This window comes from Mustela nigripes, chromosome 1, assembly GCF_022355385.1.
Source record: "Mustela nigripes isolate SB6536 chromosome 1, MUSNIG.SB6536, whole genome shotgun sequence".
Classification (NCBI taxonomy): domain Eukaryota; kingdom Metazoa; phylum Chordata; class Mammalia; order Carnivora; family Mustelidae; genus Mustela; species Mustela nigripes.
This window is the reverse complement of record NC_081557.1, coordinates 96,734,118-96,746,799: the sequence shown is the minus strand read 5'-3', so window position 1 is coordinate 96,746,799 and position 12,682 is coordinate 96,734,118. Positions and strand designations below refer to the sequence as shown.

At 48.3% G+C, this 12,682-nt stretch overlaps 1 protein-coding gene and 1 long non-coding RNA gene across 12 annotated transcripts in view; one reads left to right on the top strand and one right to left on the bottom strand.

The window, feature by feature from the left end:
• The window catches only part of LOC132028432 (uncharacterized), a 10,730-nt gene extending 9,403 nt beyond the window's left edge, over nucleotides 1-1,327 (bottom strand). Inside the window, exon 1 of the long non-coding RNA XR_009407441.1 lies at nucleotides 1,200-1,327. This is a non-coding gene — a long non-coding RNA (uncharacterized LOC132028432). The remainder of the gene's footprint in view (nucleotides 1-1,199) is intronic.
• DIXDC1 (DIX domain containing 1) overlaps nucleotides 1-12,682 on the top strand; it is a 70,894-nt gene that overhangs the window by 9,578 nt on the left and 48,634 nt on the right. The window contains exons 1-2 of one of the 11 annotated variants that reach the window (XM_059417190.1): nucleotides 320-975; nucleotides 5,026-5,091. The exons of 3 other annotated variants lie outside the window; for them this stretch is intronic. In XM_059417190.1, the coding sequence (XP_059273173.1) occupies nucleotides 916-975; nucleotides 5,026-5,091 (126 nt within the window). In that variant the 5' untranslated portion in view covers nucleotides 320-915. Of the gene's footprint in view, nucleotides 1-319; nucleotides 976-5,025; nucleotides 5,092-12,682 lie in introns of those variants that run through there. 7 more of the 11 variants (XM_059417113.1, XM_059417096.1, XM_059417121.1 and 4 more) reach the window with 7 other exon arrangements.

Below are 12,682 nucleotides of genomic sequence, written 5' to 3'. Positions count from 1 at the left end.
TGTGTTCTAATACCATTAATAACTAAAGTTCCCTCTATCCTCCCTCCACCCCCCCCCCCACCCCCCCCTAATTTCCCCCTTCCCCCCCCCCCCCCCCCCCCCCACCCCCGCTTTAGTTCAATTTCACTGTCCAGACCTCTGTTTTCAGCTACTCTGGGGGAAAAAAAAATCCTGATTCAGTCCCATTCCCACCCATTTTGTGGTGGAGCGTTTGGCCTTAAATCCGCAGAACGTGTGTGTGTGTGTGTGTGTGTGTGTGTGTGTGTGTGTGTGTGTAGTGTGCGCTCACACTAGCACGCCTGCCTGCAGGCCTGGTTTGTGAACTCGTGTGTGATTGCAAGCGCAGGCACACGCCGGCACACCCGCCGGTGTGTCAAGGAGTGTATGTGTGTGCGCTCACGTGTGTGGATGTTTGCAGCGCGCGCGCACAGACCCGCACGCCCGCCGGGGTCCAGGTGTGTATGTGTCTGCAGTGTAGGCACACACGCCCACCCCCCGCCTGGTGTATGTGTGTTGCACAGAGAGAGAGAGAGGGAAAGAGAGAGTGTGTGCGAGTGTGTGTGTGTGTGTGTATGTGTGTGCTGCGCGCACACACCAGCCCGCCCGCGCGCGCCCGCCGTGCTCCCCCTTACGCACGCCTGGCCGGGGGCTGCCAGCAAGCGCCCCTCCACCCTTTGCGCGCCCAGCTGTTTCTATAGGAACCGCAACAGCGCCGGGGCCCTCCGGCGGAGGCCGGGTGCGAGCATGCCCAGTGGAAGGCGCTAGTTTGGCTCGGGTCTAGGTTTCCAGTAAGTGGCCTCCGGGACTCCGGAGAGATCCCAATGAGCTGAGCGGAGAGTCTTTGTGTGCGGAGGGAGGAGGCGGCGGCCGCTGCCTGGCCTGGAGACCCCGCCCGGGGAGCCCCCCACAGGAACAATGCTAGCCTGCCTGACCCGGGGGAACTTACTGGACGTCCTGCAGGAGGGCTTCAATGAGGTAACTGTCTGCTCCTCCCACTCCCAGCTCCCCTCCCCCAGCGCCTCCCGTCTAATCTCTGGAAGGGGTTCTCCGCCCCCATCCTCGGGGGACCCCAGATCACTTCGTCCACAGAGCCCTAAGGGGCCAGGGTGGTACCGTGCAGACGAGATGGCTAACCGGGAGAAAGCTGAAGGGCCGCCCGCCTGCGGCTAAGCTGAGCGATGCCCTTCCTGGGGGCTTACCTGAGCCCAGGAGATAGGACCACAGACTCAGAGGTCATCTCCTTCCAGAAGAGGTGGTCTCCACCCTTCCCCGGGATTGTCCCTGAGGAAATCCCCAGGGAAGCCCCTGCATGTTTGGCGGGAAGGCCCATTCTATTTCAGGAGCCAACTGGGTGGGCCAAGTTAGGGGTGGGGTGGAACTGCATTGGTGGAAAGTTTGAGACAGGGCAGGGTGAGTAGGTGGTCCACATGTAGTGCTCTCTTCTGCCATTTTCCGGGCAGTAGATTTCTTCACAACCAAGGGCATGGTTGGTAGACAAGACCTAAGAGGAGCGAGGTTGCTTGAGTTCCCCGGCCCTTCCTGGGAGTCAGCATTTGCTCCTTTCTGTGTGAGAGTGCGGAACTGGACCCTAAATCTGACAGGCGGTATGGGCTTGGACTCCCTGGGGGTCTTTTTTCTTTTCACTGTTTTCTCTCAGAATTCCGTTGTGTCTTCCATTCCCTTCTCCCTGTGATCCAGGAAATTCTGGTTTAGGACCCTACCCCCCAACCTTGTGATTTGCTCCATGTGCCTTCCATTGCTTCCAAGCCCCACCCCTCTGGGTGGCCTGATTCCAGCATCCAGGAAGACCTTTACAAGGAGACCTAGGCTATTGGTTGTGTCTTTCATCTTTTCTTCCTTTCTCTTTTTCTTTCCACCTCTCCCTCTGTTCCGTTGTTAAATATAAGACTTTTTGAAGATCAGTTTTTTGTTAAACAATGCAGAAATGCATTCTCTTAATATGACTATTACAAGCTAGACTGCGTGCCTTTGGCCACCCCTCCAGACCTGGCCTGTGTCCCAGAGGTAACCCTTCTCATGAATGTGTGTGTAAAATTTTCTTTCCCCCTGCATTGTATGCTTTTTCCTCAATTCCTGTTTCTAATTAAGAAGCTCAGCAGCCGACCTGTCTCAGGACCTTCCCAGCCCTGGCCCCTCTGCCCAGCCTGGTTCCTGACACAGGAAAACTGCAGAAATGCAGTTCCCACTTAATCAAGAGTCGGAATTTTCCTTTGGCTGAGGGGTGTCACAACCTTCACTGAAGGGCGGGGCTTGTATCCTGCCCGCACTGCAGGGCTAGTCATTTTGCGTCAGCCCTCCCTGAACACATGTAAGGGGATTGTTGCAGAAGAGCTGTAAATGAGAGATGAAACACCGTGGAGGCAAAGCCACCTCTTTGAGTGCTACCAGTATTCCTGCTTCCTCTTCTCTCAACTCGTGGCCTCCCCTGGTCTCAAGCTTCATACCGTCTGACTTATCCGCCAATTGTGGCAGAAGCTTCTTAGGTCCTTCTGTGGCCTCCCTGCTTTTTAACTCAGCTCCTGTGTGTCAGGTCCCACTGTCTTATTAAGCGGAGGAAATCAAGCCCAGCCAACCCTAGCCTTTGCCTTCTGCTCCTTTTGCACTTCCAGACCTTTCAACCAAAGAGCCAAAAGGCTTGGCTATCTTTTTCATGCTTTAGTGCTTCCATAAATATCCCCTGATCTCCCGTTCTAGGTAAGACATAAGGGGAAAAGATAGTGGGAGAATTTTCTGTTTGTAGCAGTAACAAAGTCTCTTCATCAAAACAACGCATACAACTTTATAATGAACTCATCTAGAATAATGCAGTAATGCCCCTTGTCCCTCTCTGATGTTTGATTTTCCTGCCCATCCTGTATGCTTCCCTCCACCCCCTTCTAGGCTTATGTACAATCCATCCCTTCTATGTGTAGATTGGAAATCTCATAACCAATAGGTTCTTCTGATTTCTCTGAGAAACCGACATCATCTCATTACTACTAAAAGTAATATGTTAAATCCCAATGGCCCCTGGAGTTGAAATAATTCTTTCACATACAAAATAAATTATATTAAATAATTCTTTTCACTTAGAGTATCATATCTAGTGCTTATGAATACTGCTATGATTTGTTATTTCAGAGTTGATGGAGCCCTGATTGATTTATTCCAGCTTCTGGGGCTGCTTGATAGATCTAGTAATATTCTATCTCTTTGTTAGAGTCATGTGGTAAGGATGTAAATAGGGACTTAAAAGCTGGTGTCAGAATACACTTTGATTCCTCTGAGAAGCTCTGAGGCTAAGAATACCACACATGTGTCCAATCATCTCTGGGGAATGATCCAAGCATATCTGAAGCCATTCTTCATCTCCCAGATGCTTTATAGATCTGTGTGGTTAGGGCTGTGACCTCATTCTGTGTGGCAGAGAAAACTGCCTCAGGAAATGAAGCTATGGCTCTAATTGGTTAATTATAAGGGAACCCTGCAGCAGAGAGAAACCCTACCCTCTGAATCAAGGCTTCCCTCTACCCATTGTTGGCCCTGTTCTCAGGCCATTTGCCAGTATGCATGATGATTTTCTTCTACCGCATTCCCTGGCTAAAGCCTTGACTTGAGCACACCTGACAAATCACCCACAGAATCGATGTATACCAGTGTTGTCAATGCAGTTCCTTTCATTGACATGGTTGATCTGCATTGTGAGTTACCCACAAATGTTGGCTACCACCACATTCTGTAGCCTACCCTGGCTGCCATCCCCTGTCTCCTGTGCTCTGAGCCTGGCCAGGCTATTTACAGTTCACATTTTCCTCATTCTGCCTGCGCCTCAGAGCTATTTATTTGTTTTCTCTGCTACTTGATATTGATGTTGTCCTATGAACGTTGTCTTTGGTTGATGTGCCAACATAAATTTCTATAAGTGTTTTTCTGGGGCTGACGTTCTTTAAAAAAGACTTTGGTGAATGTGTTGAAAGGTTTTGATAGCCACAAGACTCTAATATGGTTTGGCCAATAAACATTCATTCATTCAGTTATTTAGTTCATTTATTGAGTGAGGGGATGGATAAAATAATTGAAACACGCCTGGTTCCTGCTTCCAAGGAATTTATAGGGAGGGATTTGTAGGTATACTGAAAAAAAAAAAAAAAACTTGAAAACCATAAAGAGGTAGTGTTCATGGGAGATCACAGGACTATCTTCTGCTTAATGATATCCTGAAAAGTACCAAATATTTCCCAACCTGTCTGCTCACTGAGGCCAGACTTTTTCCTGCCAGTGTGGTAAACATGCATGGGAGCTCTCATTCTACAGGCATTTACTGAATTACTCTGTTTACCAGACACCAGGCCAGGCTCTGGAAATAGAAGTCAAATAACATAGAGTCTGTTCCCTAGTGAAGCTCACAGGTCAGTGAACTTAAAGTAAGTGTTCAGAGTATCGAACTTGGGGAAATTGTGACGATACAGAAATTTTGTTTGTCAGACAGAGTGAACCAGAGCTTGGCTGTGGTATAAATGACCCGAGGGACTGAAAGTTATGGGAATGATTTATTAAAAGGTTGGTCAACAGGAAGGGAGTTGTCTGAGCCTTAATTTTTTTGAAACATCTAACCTGGAGGCCTTTCCCTACCGTTTCCCTCCAAGGAGAACAGTAGAAAGTTAGACCCCACATGGAGATTCATCTGCCTGGCAGTCCCTGAGAAAGACAGGAAGAGCCTTTGTCTGGTGACATGAGTGGGACGTAGAATGAGTGACGAAGAGGATTGGCAGGTTGGAGCAGCTGCAGCAGACATCACTCCTCAGGGCCCCGTGCCTTCCGTGAAGTAGGATTTGCAACATGGGGCCAACCAGAGGCTTTCAGACGTTTCCACAATGAATTCCTCTGTGCTTTGCTGTAGAAATTAAAAGTCCTGTTAATTCTTTAATGTAACAAAGCACTATACTCCCTAACCTTTTTTTTTTTTTTTTTATCCTGACTGATTCCTCCTCTCCTCACCCAGGCCCATTGGCTTTGTTCCCACAGGAGTCAATGCCAGCTAAACAGATGCTCCCTGGCAGCAAGCTCTCAGGCAGCTTTATGTTCCTCATGGTGAGTGATGGGCTGGCCAGGCATGTGGAGCAGTGATGGGGCACTGTTGGCCAGGTGCCACACCCCCAGGTACTTCAGAGAAACTGGGAAGCACTGGAAATGCTTCATTGGCCATGACTGGCCTCGTGTAGGGTGCAGGAAGCAAAGTCTCCAAACGACACTTGACTAAATATATTTCCTTATGTCTTATCCCCAAACCAAATCCCACTGAAGTAGTCATGAACGTGACCTTCAATGCACAGGTATGGTAAAGGGATAGGGAACCAATCCCAAAGGCCTTAAGAGTGGGCTCCATGCTCTGTTCTAGCATAGGGGACACTCATCTGTAGTGAAGGCTCAGTTGTTCATTCTCATGCATTTATTGAGCACTTACCTAATAAGGTACTCCTGAAGGAACAGAGTGTTTGTGGAATGTGTAACTAGTAGGAATTTAATTAATTTATTTATTTTTAACGATTTTATTTATTTATTTGACAGAGAGAGATCACAAGTAGGCAGAGAGGCAGGCATAGAGGGGGGCAGGGAAACAGGCTCCCGGAGCCTGAGGCAGGACTCGATCCCAGGACCCTGAGATCATGACCTGAGCCGAAGGCAGATGCTTAACCCACTGAGCTATCCAGGCGCCCCTCTAGTGGTAATTTTAAAATAAGGCTAGAAGATGATATCTTTCAGAAAGTCTTCAGCTTTTCACTTTGTGGTATATCATCCTTTGACCACTGGGCTCAACACTAGTTTGAAGAACACTGCTCCTACAGGAATAAGAAATGTAATGTTTTTACCTTTGTCATCCCCCCACGAGGGGATTTTTACCTAATTAGCCACCAGGTTCAATGAATAAGTCGCCTTTCCTGGCTCAGCAAAGGCCTGAAAGAGTTAATAGAAAGGCTAGACCATATTACATTCTCTTACTGGCAGAATTCAGGCCAGTAATAACAAGCTTTCCAAACCTCCTGCTTTCCCCTCAGGTTCTCAGCAGCGTCTCCCCACCCCCTCATCTTCTGCTGCTGGAGGGTCTCGGCCCGCACAGGAATTTGGTTTCACTGGGAAGCTGATTTCCTTCCAGAGCCAGTCAGGTCTCCTCCTGAACTCCAGCACACCCCCCAAGCCCCCACTGCTTTTCTTGTTTGTCTTTCCTGCCGGCCAGCAGGGAACCGCAGGGCTCAGTTTGGGATGCTTTCTGCCCTAGGAACAGGAGATCACAGACTTGCCTGATGAAGCCCAGTAAATGCCCTTTGTGACTCTGACTCTAAGGGAGCAAGTCCCTGGCAGGAAGTCTCTTTGACCTTGAGGCTTAGAGGAGATAGGGAGGAGAGGCCAGGTTTGCAAACTTGTTTGGAAGGAAGGGCAGGTTCCAAAGAGAAACAGAAAGAAAGTTACCTTTGGCGCAAGAGAGGTTTCAGGGTCAAGCTTCCTGCTGCAGTAAAGACAGTGGATGGAATTGTCAATGCTTGGAAGAGTTTTAACTTCTTTTGTGGGGTTATTGGGAGTGGCTTGGAAGAGGCTGATGGAGATTGCGGAGTTGATGAGGGCTCCCCACCCAGCTACTCCTTGGTGTTACCACCATTTGCACAGCTCTACAGCCATGCGCTCTCTTCAAGCCAAAACCCTGCTTAGCCAGCTTTCCCTGTGGCCGTATCCACTTTTCTTCCCTTCCCCCCCTCCCATGCCTGACTCAAAGGATGGTCACAAAAGCCCCGTCTCTCTAGACTGCTGGATGACACAGGGATCTCTCTAGCTTCCCCAGAACAAGTTAGAGATGTTAATTCTGGATCAAGATCAGTTCTGTGCTGTCACTGATGCTGTGTGTTTGATTGTCTTGCTAGTTCCGTGGCAAGTGCAGGGCCACGAACCCAGCCTGAGCAAGCAGAAGTAGAAAGTGGAATGTACTGACTCGTGGAATCCAAGGAAAGGCTGAAAAATTAAACCATATGAAAGGCAAGAATGGAGCAGAGTCTCCGTGAGAATTGGGAGCTGCACGCTTGTAGCCTCCCTCCCTCTGCTCTTTGCCACTCATCACTGGTACTTTCTGGGGTGGCTATATTCCCTCTCACTCCGTGTGGCTTTTCTCTCACAGGTGGGCAACATGGCCTATGGCATCATCTAGGTTTTATATCTTAAAACTTTGTCAAACAAAGATGGGTGGGAAGAAACAGATGGATTCTCTTCCTGAAGGCCAGATCCAAAATTCCAGAGACTGGCTGGACTTGAACAATCAACTCCATCGGGCCAGTGATCTGGTTGATGCTATGATATCATAGCAGCCGAGTGCTAGGGCCCACACTGTGTGTGCAGACGCTACCCCAAGAACTCTCAGCTGTACCTAACCCCGTGGCCCTGACTTGAACCTGTTGTCCTGCTGTGATTCTCCAGCTGTTGTTGGAAACGGAACAAGAGCGCTAGGGGCGTATTCAAGAAGTATATCCTAATCCAGATATTTTCATTTTGCCAAACCTATTGCTTCTTGTCTTCACTGAATAATTGACTGCTAGAAGTAAACAGTTCGATGGGGTTTTTTCCCCACCTGCTGCAAGGAGCCCTTAAGAAGTTATTTCATGTCGCTGGGGTCAGGGTTTGGGGATAGGGAAAAAGAAGGTGGGTGAGCTAGGCTCTAAATCCCACGCTGGCCCTGACCAGGAAAGCTTGTCTCCAATTTATAGATCTGCCTTTCACAAGAGTTACAATTTGAGAAAGACACTGGGGCCAAAAAAAGAAGGAGGAGGAGGAGGAGAAGAAGAAGAAGAAGAAAACTACTACAGCCCCCAGAGAGTAAGGGAGGAGGAGGAGGAAGAGAGAGAAAAATAAAACTACTAGTCCAACCTCGAGAGAGTAACAGCCTCTTGCAAAAGCATATGGTCTTTCATCTGCTGCTGAAGTAGCTCTAGTAAATTTTAAAACCAAGCAGCAGAGCTACTGAGGGCCTCGGCTTGCACTACAGGCCTCTTTAAAGATAAACATCTTCGTGGGGGAAGTGGTGGTGTGGCTGGTCCCCGTGAATGTCTGCTTTGTACTTTAAATCCATTTCTTCTGAGCCAGTAGTAGACATTTACAGCAGCAACAGGGTCTGGCCATTCCCTTGGGTGTGAGGTACAGGTGCCTTCAGGTCAAAGAGGGGGTCTGGTTTAGTGCTGGGCTCCCAAGATCAGACTTCTTGGGTGGGTGGGGTCCTAAAGCCAGGGCACCCCAACCTGCAAATGAGAGTAGCCCCACTCTGTCCTGAGTCTCTGGTCCCTAGTGAGATGCCATTCAGGAGTCTCTGTCTCCTGCAGACAGAGCAGCAACATGACAAAGGCCCTTCTTCAATCAAAAATATTTTATCAGTGATTTCATCCATGATATCAACGATTGTGTGTTTATCGTTTTTTTTTTTTTAAGATTTTATTTATTTATTTGACAGACAGAGATCACAGGTAGGCAGAGAGGCAGGCAGAGAGATGGGGGGGGGGGGGAAGCAGGCTCCCTGCTGAGCAGAGAGTTTGATCCCAGAACCCTGAGATCATGACCTGAGCCAAAGGCAGAGGCTTTAACCCACTGAGCCACCCAGGCACTCCTGTTTATCGGTTTTTTAAATGACATGAATCTGGGAAGAATAGGAACTGTCCTCAGCATTTTATTTTTTGTTTTATTTTACTTTATTTTAAAGATTTTATTTATTTGACAGAGAGACATAATGAGAGTGGGAACACAAGCAGGGGGAGTGCAGGGCTCCTGCTGAGCAGGGAGCCTGATGCGTGGCTCAGTCCCAGGACCTTGAGATCATGACCTGAGCCAAAGGCAGACATTTAATGACTGAGCCATCCAGGCACCCCTGTCCTCACCATTTGAAAACTTACAGCTCTCCCAGACTGACTGCAGGATCCGTAAAGAAGGTGGTCTAGCCTCCCATCCTCTCTGTGGTGACTGTCCCCCCTGTGCCACTACAGCAAGGCCACATTCTGGAACTTATGCCACAGAGTCATCCAGCCCTTGACATCCTGAACTCTGAGACTCTGCTCTCTGCTCAAAACCCCCATGTCCTCACTCCTCCATTCCATCAAACTTATTTCAGCCTCTTCAGGCTCTCCCCTCCTGTGTCTTCTCTGTGCTCTCAGTTTATCAGCGCTCCTTTGACTTCTTGTGCGGGTGCAGATTCCACCGTCAGTCACTTCAAATACACTCTCACCGCCTTCCCCGCCTCCTGCGCCCTGGGATCCCTGGCCCCCTCTGACCGCTGCCGGTCCTGCATGAGCCCTTCCCTGCTTCCCTGCCCCGCAGTTCCAGAGGAGACCTGCAACCTCGCTCGTGGATTCAGTGAAAAAATATGGTTTACAGCCTTGGCTGAGTCCTTGGTGTCGCCAGGGCCTATTTATTAGCATTACCTGTGCTTCCCGCTTCCCGCAGTGTCCTTTCCCAAAGCCCTCCATCATTCTGTCTGTCCCTCTCGTTGTCAACGGGCAAGCCGGACGACTTCAGTAGTGAAGAGGGGCGATTGGAGTGGGCTCCTTGCCACTGCCCTGGTTAGCAACTAGATCCCAGGACCTGACCTTTACTGTTTTGCTTATACTCACTGATCTTTGTGATCTGTGATCACAAAGCTTGTGATCAGCCCCCTCCCCCCCGAGCTCTTCTTTCCAGTGTATCTCTTAACTCAGACAAGACCCGGTGGGTATAAACCGAAACTCTACCCCTGGAGCAATAACTGCCCAGACTGCCCAGACCAGTTTGAGTTTAACCCCTGACTCCTGCCTGCACAGATGGACCATGGAGTGACCCATGGAACCACTGACAGTCACCTTCACCTCATTATAGCGCTAAAATCTCTGCCCAGGGAAGAGCACAACACACGTCTAGGCACATCACCTTAAGGTGCATGTGTGAACTTATGCCCCACCCCCCCCACACGAACTTAAGCCCCACCCCCACATACCATAGCAGGGCTCCTCTTTCTTTCTTTTCTTTTCTTTTTTTTTTTTTTTTTTTTAAGATTTTTATTTATTTGACAGGGAGAGAGGGAACACAAGCAGGGGGAGTGGGAGAGGGAGAAGTAGGTTTCCCATTGCGCAGGGAGCCTGATGCAGGGCTCCACCTGAGGACCCGGGATCATGACCTGAGTGCAAGGCAGACCCTTAACGACTGAGCCACCCAGGCGCCCCGGGCTCCTCTTTCTGAATACTCATCCTAACCCTAAGTAAAAAGAACACATCCTCCCTTGCTCACGGAGTTGCAGCTTTGGAAATTGCTCTCTGGGATGTCCTTGTCTGCTACAAATAAAGTTTTCTTTGTATGACAGTTCCACCTGGTGTAGTTTCTGTATGTGACTCACCGAGGAGCAGCTGACCTTAGTTCAACTTGCACCTTTTCCCCACCTCCAAACTTCTCCACAAAAGGACCTTCAGTGGCGCCTGGTTGGGCTCCCTGCTCAGCAGGAAGCCTGCTTTTCCCTCTCCCGCTTTGCCTGCTTGTGCTCCCTCTCTCGCCATCTCTCCGTCAAATAAATAAATCAAATCTTAAAAAAAAAAAAAAAAAAAGTGCCTTCTGCCTCCTCATGAGCAGAGGAGGAAGTGGCCCTTGTCTTCTCCTCTGAAACTTGCCACATCATTCACACCCTCCCCTTGTGTCTGTTTCTCTCACCTACCCCTCATCTTGGCCTCCAGATGTCCTCTCTTCCTAGAAAACCCTGGCTCCCTGTTTCACCTCCCCTCCAGCTAATATCCATTCTCCTCTCACTGCCTCTGTTTACCTGCTTCCTGGTGTCTTCTGGGTTAGCTGCCTTCTGACTTTTAACCCATCACTCTACAGTATCTGTTCTCAAAAAGGTCACCAAAACATGTTAATTATTAAATGAAATGGGCTTCCCAGTGCTTAGCCTGACTTTTTGACAGTGTTTGACTTTACCGACCACTCGTCTTAAAATTCTGTCATCCTCGGATTCCCAAACTTTCTCCTGATTCTTTTTCTATCCATCCGATCGCCTATTCTAATTATTTTTAAATTATTTATTTATTTACTTTTTAAGGAATCTCTGTGCCCAATGTGGGGCTTAAGCTCACATCCCTGAGATCAAGAGTTTCATGCTCTCCTGACTGAGCTGGCCAGGTGCCCCAATAATTTTAGTTTTTGCTGATCTCATTATATTTAGACTAAGATGGAGTGGTTTCAAATCCCCCCCCCCTTTTTTTTTTTTACCATTTATCAATACTGTTGTCTTCAGCAAGTTTTTCCATAAGAAATGTGGCTAATAATACAGATTTAATGATTGGGTATGAGAATTAAAGGAGATAATGCATAAAAACCGCCTCATTCAATAGCTGACAAGAATTGGCAGTCAAGGGGCTCCTGGGTGGCTCAGTGGGTTAAAGCCTCTGCCTTCAGCTCAGGTCATGATCTCAGGGTCCTGGGATGGAGCCCGCATCGGGGTCTCTGCTCAGTGGGGAGGCTGCTTCCCCCACTCTCTCTCTCTGCTTGCCTCTCTGCCTACTTGTGATTTCTCTTCAAATAAGTAAATACAATCTTTAAAAAAGAATTGGCAGGACATTTTCATTTTCTTCTTTTCCTTCAGTGACCTCTCTCCCAACTTCCTTTTCTGCCAAATTACTTTTTTAGTTCACCTTACTTTTTGGGGTGTTGTAAGATCCCAGGATTTGGGGCTCAACGCTGAATTCAAATCCCTTTCCTACCTCTTAACCAGCCCTGTAACCCTGGGCATATTTTTGCTCTTAAAACTTAGTTTTCACGTCTATAAAATGGGAATAGTAGATCCTCACAAGATCAGTGTGTGTGTGTGTGTGTGTGTGTGTGTGTGTGTGTGTGTTTGTGCGCACACACATTAGAGGGGTTTAAATAATATTAAAAATATATTGCATATATATAAATTAAAATATGCATTATATTTTGTTATATACCTATGAAAGGATATGGTGAAGTGCTTAGCACTGTCCTGGCAGGTAGTAAGCACTCAGTAGATGGTAGTTACTGTCTTATTTGCACCCCGCCTACGCCTGTCACCCACAGATACCCTCAAACTGGCCTCTCCCACCCAGCCCCCATCTCTTGTGCTCTAGCCCCTGTATTTTGCCAAATGGCTGTAGAACATCTTCACTCTGGTGTAAAGAGTCTGGTAGCTCAGACTCTTGTTCAAAACTGAACTGTGTGCTCTTCACATATTCTCCATCTCAGTGAAAGCAAGTCTTTCCCTCAGATACAGCTTTTTGTTCCTTCTCTTTTTGTCACTGCTTTCATCCCATCAGCCACCTGCCTTGTTTCTGGAATTTGTCCTTCTCTAATTATACCGCTTCAGTTCAGGTCCTTATAATCTCTCACATGAATTATTGCCTGGTCTCCTCATTGGTTCTCTGAATCTGAATGCTCCTCGTTCTATCCTGTGTTCTACTGTGTGTCCAGAGTGACCTTTCTAGGATGCAGGTCTCACTGTTGTACCCTCCTGTTTCAAAACGCCACACATTGCCATTGAAGGTCTTTGAGCTTTAAGTCTAAGTGCGGATAGGTCTTGTGCTGACCTATTTCTCCACCATCATCACCGGCCACTGAAGGCTCTGCCCACGCGCGAATTTGTCGCTGCTGTTCCTCCTGGATACCATACGCCTTCACTGCTCGC